The sequence below is a fragment of the Mauremys reevesii genome, linkage group 1 (genome assembly GCF_016161935.1).
Source record: "Mauremys reevesii isolate NIE-2019 linkage group 1, ASM1616193v1, whole genome shotgun sequence".
Lineage (NCBI taxonomy): Eukaryota > Metazoa > Chordata > Testudines > Geoemydidae > Mauremys > Mauremys reevesii.
Window position 1 is genome coordinate 43306996 of NC_052623.1, and position 17088 is coordinate 43324083.

The 17088-nt window shown below is 41.3% G+C and overlaps 1 protein-coding gene across 2 annotated transcripts in view; it reads right to left on the reverse strand.

Moving 5' to 3' along the window:
* RDX (radixin) overlaps positions 1–17088 on the reverse strand; it is a 125957-nt gene that overhangs the window by 65272 nt on the left and 43597 nt on the right. For both annotated transcript variants that reach the window (XM_039513190.1, XM_039513182.1), the window contains exon 2: positions 4976–5050. In XM_039513190.1, coding sequence (XP_039369124.1) covers positions 4976–4987 — 12 coding nt within the window. In that variant the 5' untranslated portion in view covers positions 4988–5050. The remainder of the gene's footprint in view (positions 1–4975; positions 5051–17088) is intronic.

A 17088-nucleotide genomic window follows, 5' to 3' on the forward strand; every position in this document is an offset into this window, starting at 1 on the left:
GAAGGGCCCTAGGAGATAAGAACTGCCAGAGACAAAGTGGTTCCTGCGAGAAGGCTGAAAAGCAGAAAAAGATATTTTACTGGCTGCTGTCCCAGAGAGCCTGGGCTAGAGGAGCAACAGAGGGAGATGCCTGCTGGCTCTATGCTGGAGCGCCAGAGCCCAGGGACAGAGAGGGCAAAAAGAAGGAGCAGCAGTGGAGGGGCTTATCCACTGACATCATCTTGCTTGAGAGCTGGACCCCAAGGAACAGTGAGAAGGGCCAGGGGGTGTTTGAGGGATGCTTTCCTGGCAAGAATCGTCCTGGCTGAAAGGCTATGGGAGTTCCCACCGAGAAGAGCTGAGTTGCAACCCCAGGTGGAAGGACTGGGGATGGCTGTTCTGGAAGATGGATGAAAGAGAACAGATAACGAACCTAGCTGTGATGGAAGACACTGGGGTACGGTGACAGCAAAGACTGTATGTTCAAAGGCAATATGGATGATATGTTGGGATTTTTGTTAGAGATTATTGCACGATATTTTGTAATAAATTGGACCCCAGGGGGGAGGGGGAGAGAGAGTGAGGGGAGATATTTAATTCGGAGCCTGAAGTGGAGCCCTCTAGGTTACTCACAAGGGAAACTTGAGGTGAAGGGCCACTTGCAGGGCTGTCCTGAGGCCACAAGGCCTACCACATAACAGGAAAGTAAATTTGAAAGATTTTCCTATGAAAATGATATAACTAAACCTTATCTAGCCAGAAATAGTGAATTTACACTATATTCAATTCAAGTATCAAATTTAAATACTAATTATTAAAATTCACTATAATCTTCCAAAATCTAAGATAATTAAGAAAATGTTAGGATATCAACACTGTTCTACAATCTGAAGTCTACTGCTTTTGGATGTATTCTATACCTGAAAAGATTTAGGAAGATATGCTAATTATACTCCCTTCCAGCATAGATTTTTATTTTGTTGCATCTACACCATTTAACATCATTAGGTGTCCTATGTAGTGTCATCCTTCTTCTTCTAGGTCTTGGAGTCCTGTATGCACATACTCCAAAGTCTAACCAAAAATAGCTGGTGGGAAAAAAAAAATTGTAGAAGCCCTCTTACTCTCTGTAAATGCTACAGTCAATTAAACCTAATCTTCTTAGGCTATGAAATGATTAACAGTTATGTAACCATGTCTAATTTTAGTCTCAATGCTTCTAGTTTAGGTGAAGATCTGAGGAAATGGCATATATTTAAAAATGATTTTGATTCAGTTTTTTGGGATGAGCATACTAGAAAAAAGAAGATTAAACAAATATTCTACTCTTTCAGGATGTTGAGATAACTAAACCTTTCAAAGGTCATACATCCATTGATAATAATTATCTTTTGTGAGTTAAGGGCCTGATGCAACTCCCATTGAAATCACTGGAAGATTACAATGAAAACCGGATCTGGAGCTAAATTCCATGATGTCCAATAGAGTTGAGTATGTAGACGAGTACAGGCAATGCTGAATAAATAGCCTATGGGAAGGCCACTGGATCCCAAATATAGCCTCAATGGAAAAAGTATGCTAAATTATCAAACAGAAAGTAGAAATATCTGGGATAGATAATAAAGTACTCATCACCTTAATGTCTTTAAAAGTCCTAACTCCAACTATTTGGCCTAATAATGTATAAGTGATCAAACACTCCCACCTTTCAAATAATGGCTTTCTATTACCACTCAAAAGATGCAATTCGCAGTCGCATGAACATGATCCCAGAAGACGACTTAGTATTGAGAAAGTCCTAAGAATTATCCAGCTAGGTTCTGTTATTAAATTCATCTGATAGAATCCAGTTGACAGTTTTGTGTATGTTCAAAATTCCAGCAAAACTTGACCTATTTTCCATCTAAACACAAAAAGTGAAACTGAGATCCCCTCTGGATTTCACTGTGATCTGCAGCTGTTATTAGAGGTGGTAATGAAATATAAAATAGAAAATACTTCTTTATAACAGGCTAATACACTAAAGCCAAATACGGTTTGGCAGAGGTCTTTTCTACTAAGTCTTTCAAAGTTGAAACAATGTATGAGAGCTTCATGACTGCTTATACATAGATCCAAAGATAAAATTTATTCTACACTGGTATGAAGGATCACCTAAAAAAAAGAAATCAATGAATGTGTTATATTGCCCAGGCTCACACATTTGCAAGAATTTGTTAGATCCTCTGAATTCTACACATTAAACCACTCACATTCCAACCAAGACATTATAAAACAGAAGACAGCTAAAACAGTCATAGTAATATAAGTAAAAAGAGAGCTATAGCATAGTATTATCAAAGTGCTCTCTCATTATAATATTAAGTGCCAACCCACGAGATGCTCTACAATAATTAAGGCACCAGTCACGGCTTAGAGTTAAGTCTAAAATACATTACAACTAAAAAAAAACAAATACAGAACAGATAAAAAGTTAGAGTAGTCATTCAATGGAAAAAGAGGTCCATACAAGGATTTAATACACAATGAACTTAGGAGAAAATATTTTTTTTGGTTGTTAGTTGGCTGTTTTTAAATTGAGAGATGAGGTGAGGCAGATGCCCAGAGAGAGAGAGAGAGAGAGAGAGAGAGAGAGAGAGAGACACAGACACAGACACAGACACAGACACAGACACAGACACAGACACAGACACAGACACAGACACAGACACAGACACCTTTCACAGCTTAGGACTGGCCACAGGGAAACAAACAAATCACATTCTAACCCCAAGCACAACAGTAGGACTCCTAGAAGGAAGTAGATGTCACAGTACATATTTTCATGAAGATAAGTCTTGAACATAACCATTGTTTAGGCCGTTCAGGACTGGAAAAAAAAAAGAAACTAAAAAGAAGTCCATCCACCACTTCAAAAGCAGCCAATGAAAAGCTTAAGGACAGGTAGTATAATTCTCATAATGCTGCTCAATGCTTTGTGAAAGTGTTCCTGCATTATGAATTAGTTATTAACAGTAGGTACAGTTAATGACAATTTATAGAAGGCAATGCCAGTGCATTTCTCCAAAATACAATCCTGTACTGTAACTCCCTTCCCTAATATGTTTATTTCACTTGGAGGGATAGCTCAGTGGTTTGAGCATTGGCCTGCTAAACCCAGGGTTGAGAGTTCAATCCTTGAGGTGGCCATTTAGGGATCTGGAGCAAAAATCTGTCTGGGGATTGGTCCTGCTTTGAGCAGGGGGTTGGACTAGATGACCTCCTGAGGTCCCTTCCAATCCTGATATTCTATTTCTCCATGGATTTTGCATTCTCCCCAGAGGTCTGCTGGCAAAGCCCAAGACAGTAAATTGAGAAGTTTTGTATAAAAGTTCCCATAAAACAATTGCACCCCTCCCTAACAGGAGTCCAGATTCTTCTCCGAGATCTGGTATTCAAATTTTCCTTGTCTCAGAGCGCCAGCACTTCTAACTCCCTTCAGTCTCAGCTATAAGGGAAGAAAGCAGTTTATATCCTACTTCCTCTCTTCTTCTCAGCAGCCCTGGAACTATATTGGCCAGGATTCTCTCTGGCTAGCCAAGGCAGAAGGGAGCCTTGCCCACCCAAACTTCAAGATTCTGGTCCCAGGTCACAGACAGAGGTAGCAGCCTTGGTTCTCCTCAAGCCACTTGCCTCCCAGTTGCTTTAGTTGTTCCATGGATCTGGGTTTGCATAAAAATCCCTGTAATGCAGTAGGATGGCCTCTGAGACTTCCCCCCTCAGTCTTATAGGGCCACTAAACTCCTATCAAACAGCTGGGAAGCTCTACTGAAAGCCCTATTAAGAGAATCAAAATAATCAAGCCTCACTGGGTCACAAGTCCATGTGTTGCTGTGGTATTTTCCTACATTTAACACACAGCTCCCAATGGAAAGGGTGTAGCCATAAAAGAAGACAACTTCCTTATACTGACAAGTCTGAACCAACAGCACAATTTCTTATCAATCTAATGATTAACAGAGCTGCATAAGGACTAGGTATTATCGTAATTATTTATTCCAATGGCTGAGTACAAGGCAGAAATAGCATTCAAGCTCCCATTGCTTATTCTCTATATTTAAACAGGCCATTCCATGTCAATGAAACTTGGGAGGATGAAGGGACAACTAGAAGCCACTTTATGGATGGTAGAGGAGAGCCTTAAAGTCCTACTAAAACTCTGGCAGAATGATTCAGTGGCGAAATAATATTCTCCCAATAATATTCTCTCCAAAAAAATTGGAACCTTTCCAGAAGCTGAAGTTTAAGGGTTACCCAGTTTGTGTCCCTCATCTCAGCAGGAACAAGGATGAGACTTGACCTCAATGCAAATGAGCTGCTAATCAGACTATGAAAAGTGTGTGCTTGCCTTTCTATCGCATTTACAGTCCCAAACCACAAATAAGATCCAAGTTATTCCCACCAAGGAGTCAAGCCAAAAGACATCCAGGCCAGTCCTATGGTGCAATGGAGGCCATGACATTCTAAATTGCCATACAAGTTTCATTACATTGCTGCACATCAGTCCCCCGCCACCATAGGGACTGTTATCACTGCTCACCTAAGCAAGCCTTTCTCCTGCAAGCCCCCATACAGGGTCAATCCAATACATATTAAGTCAATGGAAGTACTTCCACTGACTTAAATAGGCAATGAATCAGATACATGAGGTGCATCTCTGAAGCCACTTTTCACCATTATGTTTCACCTGAAATATAGAAACTCCAGAAGCACAATTCCCCCTAACACTGTGCTGCAATGTTAGATCAGTATTGTCAGAGAGTAGGGCCCCCTAAAATGAAACACTAATCACCACTTTTTGAAGTACCTAGATTTTTATCTTGGCCACTTGCCCATATACAAGTATTAAATAGGCCCAACCTTGATTATTAGCTTATGAGGTCTGACAAGATCACCGTCCAGGGAGCATTATGGCTATTACGTCAAATTCTAGAAGAGAAAGGAAGCATCTACTTACTGGTTTCGGCATTTTTCTCTCCTTCCCTGAATTTCTTGTTCAGTCAAAATCTTCTGCAAATTCTTTTGTCCCCTTCTGTTAAAGACAAATGTAGTTTGGCTGTTATGCAATTAATCATAGTAGAGTTCATGTACATCATAGCAAATAGTACAAATTCCAACAGAGGTAAACAAATAAGTAGTCTACCTGCCTAAAACACACTTCACTCCGTGGTTGATCACTTAACATAAAAGCAATTGAGACATCTGGTAAAAGCAGCAATGTCCTTTTACCAGAACTAGAAGAGCAGAGTGCAAGCAAATTAGATTCATTTTATTAGTTTTCTGCAGCTGAACTTTAAGTGAATAAAGAGACAATGGTGATCTAGAATGCTTTAGCACTCTTTTAACAACTTTGATATAACAGACTTTTTAATACAAAGGATTCTAAAGATTAGCCGCTGTTTAAAAATTAGTTTAAAGTTGAAGAATGCTGCATAAGAGTTAAGTATACCTGCACCATCAAAATTTGCACACTGAATTCCTATGCTATAATTTAATTTGTCCACCCTAATCAAGCTTTGACAGTACGCAAACATGGAGGGCCAAACAGGATTTTTAAAATTAAGATACCCTTTTAAAATCTATTTAAGGAGTACCCTGTTAATTTTGTAACCAATCAGGTGCACTAATTCAGGTATTCCCTTTTCCAAACAAAATGAAATGTATATAAGTTGAGGTAAAAAGTGAAATCATACAGAGTGAGCAAAATCTGCTCTCTGAATTTTACTTCAAAGCAGCAATGTAGTGAATAGTGTCACTTGCTTTAAAAAAACAAAACCTACTTTTCACTCTAGTATAGACATAGCTGGAAAAGCATTTATTTGTACTGTGTTCTATAATTTCAATTTAATTCTTCTGTACCACAAGAAACTTGCCTGCATTATAGCATTAGATCAGATAGCATTGTTATCTAGCCACCTTCTCCCCCTTGGATATAGCATCATTTGTAAAAGTTAGTCATTGCTATGACCATTTTGTACAGCTTGCCAGGGAGTAAGGCATCATCCACAAAAACAACATTCACTTTCAGTGCAGTTGTACTCTGAAAAGTGAGTAAGAATGTGCTCACCACAACTGAATGCAGTGACTTGTCTGGGCAGCAGGAAAAAGAGGACAAGGTTCCTCTAAAGATCCCTACTGCATCTGGGATACAAGGGAGGCAGAAGAGCGACAGACTTACCTAAGTGGATTGGAACAGGACATGGCTGGGCCAGAGGGGGACACTGACCCACCATATGCACCAGAGGAAGGGGAACTGTTTCTCAAACACTGATCAGCAGCTCTCCATCCCACACATGGGAGCAGAGTAGAACCAGGTTTTATGATCTGCTGTGGGTTTGCACTAGTCACCTTGGGGGTGGGGGAGGAGGCTGGGAAAGAATATTTCCCTCACCACTAAATTGGTTGAGAAAGGTTGGGGTTTTCAAAGGAAAAAGGCCCATTTTTCATTTGAAAAATATTAGCTAGTTCTGGTAATGATAAACAGAAACTTATTTCATTTTAAGCTAAGGAAGGCTTCTAACGTGGTACTGCTGGAACTAGTCTTATTTAACATATTCATTCATAATATGGTAGAAGGTATCAACCGCACATTATGAACCCTCCTCTGTGAATTTCAGTAGACTAAGGTTACCATGGACCATCATGATCATCTAGTCCAGTGGTTCTCAACCTGTTTACCATTGTGGGCCGCATATGCAGTTCTGTGTGTGTTATGTGGGCAACATCCATACTATATATACACATACACTACTTGTATGGCCCTGAGGATGTCATATGGGCTGCACGTGTGCTGATCAGGCCGCTGGTTGAGAACCACTGACTAGTCTGACCTCCTGCACATTGCAGGCCACAGAACTTCATCTACACACTCCTGTAGGATGACCATAACCTCTGGTTGAGCTACTGAAGTCCTCAAATCTTGATTTAAAGACTTCACATTACAGAGAATCCACCATTGACTCTAGTTCAAACCAGAAAGTGACCTGTGCCCATGCTCCAGAGGAAGGCAAAAAACCCAGGGTCTTTGCCAATCTGACCTAAAGGAAAATTACTTCCTAACCCCAAGCTGACTAAGTGGAGTTGCAAACACCATGAAGAAATAATATATGGAGGTCCTAGAAAGATCAGAAACAGGAGCAAGAAAATAAATGGCAGAAGACAGGGGCAGAAAATTGCTCATGGATTGCATTCATTTCTCAGATTCACATGATCTAAAAGGTTGACAAAATTGAGTGAGTTCACATAAGAGCAACAAAAGAATCAAGGGGCTGAAAGGACTGATTTACCAGGAAAGAATTTTACTATTTATATTTACCTAAACAACAACTAAGTCCTTGATACAGAAAAGCAGTTAAGCACACATGCTTTAACTCCCATTGATTTCAATGAGACTTTAAAATGTGCTTAAATGGTTTGCTGAATTGGGATCTAAGAGGAGAAGACACAGTAACACCAAGTAGGGAGATGAATTCAGTATGATACATGGGGGGGGGGGGGGAAGAGAAAAAGAAAACTAAAAATTAAGACAACTGATATTAGTTTAAACTGGTCTCCAAGGAAGACACGCATGATAATACCTGCCAATGAAAGTTTGTTCCTTACACCATGTTTACTAGTCATCTAATCCAATTTTTAGAAGTCCCAAATTATGAGATTTCCAGTACCTCCCTAAAAATACTATGCCACAGCCCAACACATTTCACTATTGACAAGTTTTTTCCTCAAACATAGCCTAGATTTTTGTGCTTGGTTTTTGTCTGTACATTTTTTTAGGCTTCTTTGTATCATACTAATAATCTAAAAGATTATTGCAAGTTTTGAACAGGAGACCTGCCAAGAAAATCTCTTGCACTGAAATTTGTCATCTCATCCAATCATAATTAAGGCTGAGAGTCTGTCACGGAAGTCACGGATTCCGTGACTTTCCAGAACCCCCGTAACATCTGTATTGGCTGGTCCGGGGGCCACCTGAGCAGCCTGGGCACCCCTGGGTCCAGCTGCACCGGCCACTGCTGGGGCAGTCTCAGGCCACCTCACCCTCCCACCACAGCAGCAGCAGAAATTTGGGTGTGGGAGAGGGCTCAGGGCTGGGGCAGGAGGTTGGGACACGGGAGGGGTGAGGGCTCTGGGCGGCACTTACCTCAGGGGGCTACCTAGAAGCAGTGACATGTCCCTTGGGTCCTAGGCAGAGGCATGGCCAGGCAGCTTTGCACACTGCCTCCACCCATAGGTGCTGTGAAGCCAGCACTAGGGGAGGGGGCAGCACACAGAGAACCCTGGCTGTGCCTCTGCCTAGGAGCTGAGGGACATGTCATCGCTTCCAGGGAGCCACATGGAGTGAGGTAGGGAGCCTGCCAGCCCCCCAACTGCCCTCCTCCAGCAGCATCAGGGGTCCGAGGCCACATGCTGCTGCCCGGCTCCCCCCTTGTCCCCCACCCGCAGCAGCTGTGGTGGCTCCCGGGCCACACACCCCCTCCAGAGCACCCATGGCGCCCAAGATTTAGTCAGAGGTATACAGTACAAAGTCATGGACATGTCATGGGTCATGAATTTTTATTTACTGCCCATGACCTGTCCATGAATTTTACTAAAAATACCTGTGACTAAAAGGCAACCTTAATCATAACTAAGCAGTATATAATTTAACAGGATTCAGAAAGTGATTACTTATCAATCATTTGTATCGCAGTAGCACAGAGAGGATTCAGTCAGGTCAGGTTCCCACTGTGCTAGCTGGATATCGTAGGTTAATGACAGCCCCTGCCCCACAGAGCTTTTGAACCTAGTTAACTTTGCAGAGCACACAAGTGACAAAGGCAAACAATGTTAAACTCTTTTATGCATTCCTTCTTTAAATAGTATACTGCAAACATCTAAAGTCAAAAAATTAGTCACTGCAGTTTTTCTTTAAATTTGAATTTGATACCTTCAAAAGAGATTAAAATCAACTTTGTCAACACTATGCTTAAGAGAGCTTTGATAAAAAAAGATTTTAGAAATATTTAATCTGCTTCAAGGGCTGCAATGACTCTCTGAAAATTACATTGTAAATTTCTCTTTCAAATTTCATTAGAGACTGAGACCAGTCTACACTATAAACTTTTGATAGCATAACTGTTAATCAGGGGTGCGAAGAGATGTGATCTCTAACCATCATTAAACCCCTAGTGTAGATGCAGTTATACCAGAAAACTGTGCTTTTGTCCATATAGCTTATTTCATTTGGGGGAGAGGGGCAGGCTGCAATAAGCTATACTGACAAAAGTATAGTTTTGCCAGTACAAATTAATCCACAACACTATCAGCGTATTGCCAGTATTCCTGTAATCTCATAGCTCTACCATTAAAAGTGCTTCTAGTGTAGATCTTGCCTAAATGACTTAGGAGTTCATTTTCCAAAGTGAGTGAAGCACTTTTGAAAATTTTACCCTAATGGTTCCTGTACTTTGGAAGACACAGTAATATTTTCCTGAAAATGTCTATTTGACCCCATCATATTTAAGTAATCTTTGTATTAATTCCTTCTCTTAAAACAAAGAAGCCAGATCAGGAGTAATGTTTTCACATTTAATGAGGGTCATACCTTTGTAAAGATTTTTAATCCAACACAAGCCACCAGAAAATCCACTGATTTATTGCCATATTTTAATAGAATGCTATAATAAATTAGATGTGGTTCTGTAACTGTGTAATGTAATCACAATATTATAATGCTATGTAAAACTCAGATACTATGGAAAGGGCCATGTACCTAGACATTCATTTTTATAAGGTCTGCATACTTCCTTTAACATGTTCATAAAATGTTCCAATTAACCTTTGCTAATTGCCTTCTTCCTTCCATCGTTAAGATGGTACATACACACACTACACTGATGATGTAGTTATCTGGTATTTTATTTTACATTTAAACAACAACAACAAAATAACTTGGGACCAGATCACCACTTCTTATGGACGTTATTACAGGAATGGGCCAGAAGGAAAAGACTATAATGTTACATTTTCAGAGTTGCTGACATGTTATTCCTTCAAAACAGGGTAGGGGACTTAATCTCTGAAAAGCAATGATCTCCCCAGGTTCAGTGAACATCTCCAACGATCCACTGAGAACAAGTGCAACAGGGGACTTCAGAACTTGCTCAGAGACATTCTCCTGGAGCCTGGCAACACAGCCCTAAGAGAACCGTCCACTTTCCTCCAATCATCCAAAGTGGAGGGGTTTCCCCCACTCAGGTTACATTATTCCACACCAGATTCCCCATGGAATTGGCCAAGGGCTCTAAGTACTGCTCTATCTCCAACTCTCCCCATCCCATATGTAGACACCCAAACTCCATGATCTCATAACTGAGTACAATATTAATAAATATTTAGAATCAGTGTCATACAGCATATTAGAGTGGAAATTCCCTTTTGCCATCTAAGTGTTTCCAATTATATCATTTACTGTAAATAAACATTTCAATTTTATCAAATAAAAAAATCATAGGCTTTGGAACAATTTATTAATTTCATGTACTTGCTTATAAGTTCTCTAAACATCCATGTAAACATTGAATTGCAGAATCCTTGAGAAAGGTCAGAACAGGCCAAATTATTATCTGTTTAGATTTCCTTCACTTTGCAAACTACCTACTATTTTAATCCAATAAAGGCTCATCATCTACGTTTCTCAATCTTGACTTGAAAGAGGCACCTTTAAGATGAAGGGATAGTTCATGCTCTGTAACTATTTAATCCTTCAATCCTTCAAAACCATGCTCCACATCAGTCATCTGGACCTTCTGCAAAACAGTCAACTGTGTCTGCATCACAAAATCAACCATCTGAGAATTCTCCAAGAAAGCAGACTCTTGATTAAAAAAGGATATCTAACTACAACGCGGTCATATTTTAAGTCATTAGCATGTATCAAAGTTTCTATTGTAGCCAACAACAAAAAAATGGTATTTATCAAAATCTGACAAAGCTCTCTTTGTAAAATGACAACACATAAAATGCTTGATGCCAAATTCTGTCATATCATATTTTCTGCAGCAGCTAGTTTCCAAAAGAAACTTGTATATACAAAGCTAAAAGCCTGGGGTAAGAAGAAGTGGGAGACTTGAATAGGATGCCTGCTTGGAAGAAGCAGGAATCCTATTCAGAATCAGAGTCCCTGTCTGACAACTTCGACACTGCTTCTCTGAGGGTACGTCTTCACTACCGGCCGTATTGGCGGGTAGCAATCGATTTCTCAGGGATCGATATATCGCGTCTCATCTAGAGGCGATATATCGATCCCCGAACGCGCTCCTGTCAACTCCAGAACTCCACTAACGCGAATGGCGGTAGCGGAGTCGAGATGTCGATCCCGCGCTGTGAGGACGGTAAGTAACTCAATCTAAGATACATCGACTTCAGCTTTGCTATTCACGTAGCTGAAGTTGCGTATCTTAGATCGATCCCCCGCCACCAGTGTAGACCAGCCCTGAGCAAGCAGTTTCCTCAGCAGGTCTATTAAAGGGTAGTTGTTTACCTACTACTGAGCACAGAAGTATGACAAAGGAGGTGGTGAAGCAGACTAATCTGGTACAAAGTTTTCTGTGTGAATTATGCGGCAAGAGTTCTATTTTAATTAAGTTCCTATTAGTGAAGTATCTAAGCACCTTAGATCTTGGAAGAAGTTCACTTTCAATAAATCTTGGAGCACTGGGTTAGTTCTAGAAGATTGGACGAAAGCCAATTCTTAAAAAGGGTAAACAGGATGACAGGGTAATTATCAGTTCTTGGCTATTTAACATTTTTATCAACAACCTAAAAGAAAAAAAAATCACACTGATGAAGTCTGTAGATGACAGAAAAATTGGGGAAATGACAAAGAGGACAAGTCACTGGTATAGAGCAATCTGGACCACATGGTAACTAGGCATAAACAAACAAGAGGCTTGGGACTTCCAGCCCACAGCTAGATTTGCCAGATGAAATTAAGCAGCGGGCCACATTTGGCCCACAGGTTCCCCACCCCTGGATTAAAGGATTAGATAACATGCCTTATTGTGAGGGACTCATTGAGCTTTATCTATTTAGTTTAACAAAGAGAAGGTTAAGGGGGGACTTGATTACCATCTCTAAGTATCTACATGGGGAACAAATATTTAATAATGGGCTCTTCAATTCAGCAGAGAAAGGTATAACAGGATTAATAGTTTGAAGTTGAAGCTAGATAAATTCAGACTGGAAATAAAGTGTAAATGTTTAACAAGAAGGGTAATTAACCACTGGAACAGTTTACCAAGGGTCGTGGTAAATTCTCTATCACTGGAAATTTTGAAATCAAAGATTGGATGTTATTCTAAAAGACATGCTCTAGAATTATTTGGGGGAAGTTCTATACCGGGGGTAGGCAACCTATGGCACGCGTGCCGAAGGCGGCACACGAGCTGATTTTCAGTGGCACTCACACTGCCCGGGTCCTGGCCATCGGTCTCGGGGGGCTCTGCATTTTAATTTAATTTTAAATGACGCATCTTAAACATTTTAAAAACCTTATTTACTTTACATACAACAATAGTTTAGTTATATATTATAGACTTATAGAGAGAGACCTTCTAAAAATGTTAAAATGTATTACTGGCACGTGAAACCTTAAATTAGAGTGAATAAATGAAGACTCGGCACACCACTTCTGAAAGGTTGCCGACCCCTGTTCTATAGTTTGTGTTATACAGAAGGCAGACTAGATCACAATGGTCCCTTTTGGCCTTAGAACCTATAATTCTAGGCGTATATCTACACTGCAGTTAAATACCCATGGCTGGCCTGTGCCAGCTGACTCGAGTAAAGAGCTCATGCTAAGGGGCTATTTAATTCTGGTGTAGAAGTTCAGGCTCAGGTAGCGGCCTGAGCTCTGGGAACCTGCAAGGGGGTATGGTCCCAGGGCTCGGGCTCCAGCCTGAACCCAAATGTCTACACCGCAGTTAAACAACCCCTTAGCCCGAGCAAGCCACAGATTTTCAATTGCAGTGTAGACATACCCAGAAGGGCTGAAGAACAGTTGGATGCCTGTCTAAGTGGCCTTAACTTTCTGCAGGAGAAGATTCCCTGCTCCAATTAATCTTATTAGTCCAGCAGGGCAATCATCTTCCCCAGTAACGCACCTTCTAAAATGCAAAGGTCAGGGGCTCCCTAATGGCACACTTCCTGAATCCCAGCAGAGGAGTTCCTCTATTGCAGATTTTAGGAGGTCTGCAGATATTCACAATTCATGTCTGTTCCAGAGATCTGGAGAAAAGTGGGCCATGCAACAGCTCAAGGCAGGGGTCGGCAACCTACAGCACACATGCCAAAGGTGGCACACGAGCTGATTTTTGATGGCACATGGCAGCGGGCTGAGTGGTTCAGCCCACCACTGGCTCCTGCCAGCTGGGGTCTCATCGCTGGTCCCACTCAGCACCCGCTGCCGGTCTGGGTGAAGGACCCCCAGGCTGGCAGTGGGCTGAGACCCTGGCTGGCAGGGGCTGGCGGCTGGAACCCCAGAGTGGCAGTGGGCTGAGCCGCTCAGTCACGGCTCTGGGGTTCCGGCTGCTGGCCCCTTACCAGTCAGGGTCCCCGCTGCAGCCCCACTCACCTTGCTTCCCGTTGGAGTTCCAGTGCAGGCCCCTGCCACTGCCAGACAAGGTCCAGGCCTCTGGCCCTGCTCAGCCCTACCAGCTGCCAGCTCCACTCAACTCAGCTGCCAATCTGGGGTTCCAGCCGCTGACCTCCTGCCAGCCGGGGTTACTCAGAAGCCTGTGTGCAGCTTAAAGTATCCAAATACGTGCCAGACATTGGAAAACTCAGCAAGGAAAAGCAAGGGCAAGGATCACACTAAACTGATAAGATCTGCATTTTAATTTAATTTTAAATAAAGCTTCTGAAACATTTTGAAAACCGTGTTTACTTTCCATAGAACAGTAGTTTGGTTATATAATATATAGACCTATAGAGAGACCTTCTAAAAAAACATTAAAATTTATTACTGGCACGCGAAGCCTTAAATTAGAGTGTATAAATGAAGTCTCGGCACACCACTTCTGAAAGATTGCCGACCGCTGGCTCAAGGTATCAGAGAACCAAACAGGAGACTTGCATAAGGGAACTCACAAGAAGTGGCTGACATCCAAGCTGCAGCCAGGTAATAATTAAAACATACACTTAGTGGGTGACAAGGGACTGTATGCATCTTTTAATTTCATTTCAAACAGTTAAGAGTAGCTTCCCTGGCTTTGAAAAGTAGATGGAGACAGATTAAGTTTTATATAGTGACCTGTTAGTCACTCTTAAATTTCTAATTATTTTAAAATAGAAATTTCCAAACAAAAACCTTTTTTGAAGTAAGGTTGCTGACTTTTATGCAAGATACAATACAATACAATATGCAAGATACAATACAATAGTACCATTAAGGTTCTTATGCATTAAAAGACTAAGTGCTGTATGTAATTATGGATACATTGAAAGAATTTGAAAACGTGCGTGTCTTCTGACCTATAGCTAATGTTAGTGGACTATACAAAATAAATTTTCACATACCAATAAAGTAGTTAATACTAATTAACTATAATGGTAGCCAAACATTAATGTAAGTTAGTTTTATGTGTAATTTTATGTTTTAACAGCAGCGTTATGTATTTTGCATAAAGGTTATTTTAGTGGGGTTAACACGTTAACCCCAAATTAACATTGTGATTTTTTGTTTACAGTAGTTACAAACTTTGAAAATTTCACAGCAGGACACAAAGCAGTATAATCTCTCAATATATTTGTCTTATACAAGAGCTAATATTTAAAATAAATGTAGAAACTAACAAAGATGATTGATCTAAATGTTCACGTGTCAATATGCAGTGATATAATGTTCACTGACAACATTGTTTTTAAAGGGATAACAAAGTTGTATATTGGATACATTTCATTTCAGACCTGATTATTTTCCTTTCCAAAGCAGTTTATCACTATATATTTATTGTGTGTTAGTATATAACATATTATGATTTAAGAAACCTAACACTCATTACCCTGTTAGTCCTAGCACTTTAGACTAAGGCCAATGCATGATTTGTTTTCCCCCTGTATTATAGGATATCATGACAGAAATGAAAAAACAACTTGGACTCGCTTCATGAATCAGTTTCTAAGTAATCAGTTCTAAGTAATCAGTGGTCAATCAGTTTCTAAGTAAAGGAGAACAGTTTTGGATCGTGAAACAAAATTCATGCTCATGAGCTTACTGAGGATAAAATTAACCAGCAGTAGTCCTAGCTAATCAATACTGATAAGGAATAAGATGCTTGGAGATCAACTTGTATATTAGTATACTCATTCAGCCTGCAAGAGAGACTATATTAAGCTACTTATGTATCCTTTCAATAATCAGAACTTTTTCCAAAAATCTTGTAGCAATCAGACAATGTTTTAGTTTATACAAAACAGTCTTGAAAGGCCTCCCTTCATGCACCCACACACTTTCAACCCAAGGTGATAGCAAGACAGTTTTGCTGTGGATAAAATGTACAATACAAAAAAGTAATGCCTTGAACAACTTCCACCACTGTCTGGCAGCAATCAGGGCCTGCAGCAGAGCTAATATCCAGACATCCTCATCAGTACAGCTGGCCTGCATCAGGCTGGCTGATTGGTTGCAGGGGCCAGCAGACCGGCTCTTAAGCCAGTCCCGGCTTGCTGGCTGCTCAATGCTTAGTGCAGGTGCAGTGGTGGGCATATCTTGTTCTTGCTTCCCCTACCTTGAACTACCTTGTTCCTGCTGCCCCTGTCTTGCACCCACCCTTGCCTCTGTCCTGCCACTGCTTTGAACCCCACCTTTCCTGCTACGACCTCCAGGTCAACCTTTGGCTTCTGACTCTGGCTTAACCCTCGGCTCTGGTATGCAGTTCCTGCCCTCTGATTTGACTCTCAGTTCCTGCTTCCAACTACCGACTCCAGTTCTGACCCTAGTCCTTGGTTCCTGATGCCTGCTACAATCACTAGTCTAGATTGCTCTTCTCCCAGTTGTCTGACAGATTGAGCAACCCCTAAACTTAAGAGCCAGGTGTCCTCAGCACAAGCATGGACCCTACTAAGTTCCCAGTGGAACTGGCAGATACCACCCAGAAACCTGCAAGTGCAAGTAACCATCCCTCAATCACATAACGTGGTCCTGCAGGTGCAAGTTTCTCTGTTGGCCCCTCCTACCCAGCTCTTCCTGGAGCCAAAGATTCCTTTGCCTGACAAATTTGACAGAAATCATGACAAGGGTTGGGGGTTTGTGAACCAGTGTCAGTTCCTGTTCTTACTACACCCTTGCTCTTTCCTCACAGGACACAGTGAGGACACCAGGACCCCCAAGTCAGTTTCAAATGCAACTCTAAACACCTGTATTGATTTGATTACTGGTAAGCTCCAAGATTCATCTATAAGCCATAGTCAACCCAGGTGCCTCAAGTAACTTTATGGACTTGAACTTTCCTAAGATCTATGCGTTTCCGATCATATGCAAGGACTCACCAGATCTGGTCAAGACTATTTATGGGCCTCTTTTTTCCTTGAGACCAGTAACTCACTAGACCTGCAGTAACAGTTATCCTCCAGGGGCACTAGAAAAACCTTCAGTTTGGATTAATCCAGGCCCCTCATGCTCCCATCATCTTAGGTATACTCTGGCTTACCACCCATGACCCTCACATTCACTGGTACTGTCAACTATCCTGTGTCTCAGGCGTCAAGAACCAGACCAGTATTCTCTGCAGTTCACGTCACCCACTGGAAGACCTCAACCCTCAGTGTCCTCACAGCTTTGCCTGCTGTGGCCAAGATCACCCACAAATACCAAGACTTTGCAGATGCTTTTGACAAGGAGAGGTGCCCTCTCTGAACCCACATTTCAGGCTCTCCACCTGTACATGCAAGAGAATCTTCAGAAAGGTTTCATTTACTCATTCACATCCCCAATGTCTGCACCAATCTTTTTTGTCAAGAAGCAGGATGGCTCTCTATTGCCGTGTATTGACTATCTGATCCTGAACAAGGTGACCATATGAAACCGCTACC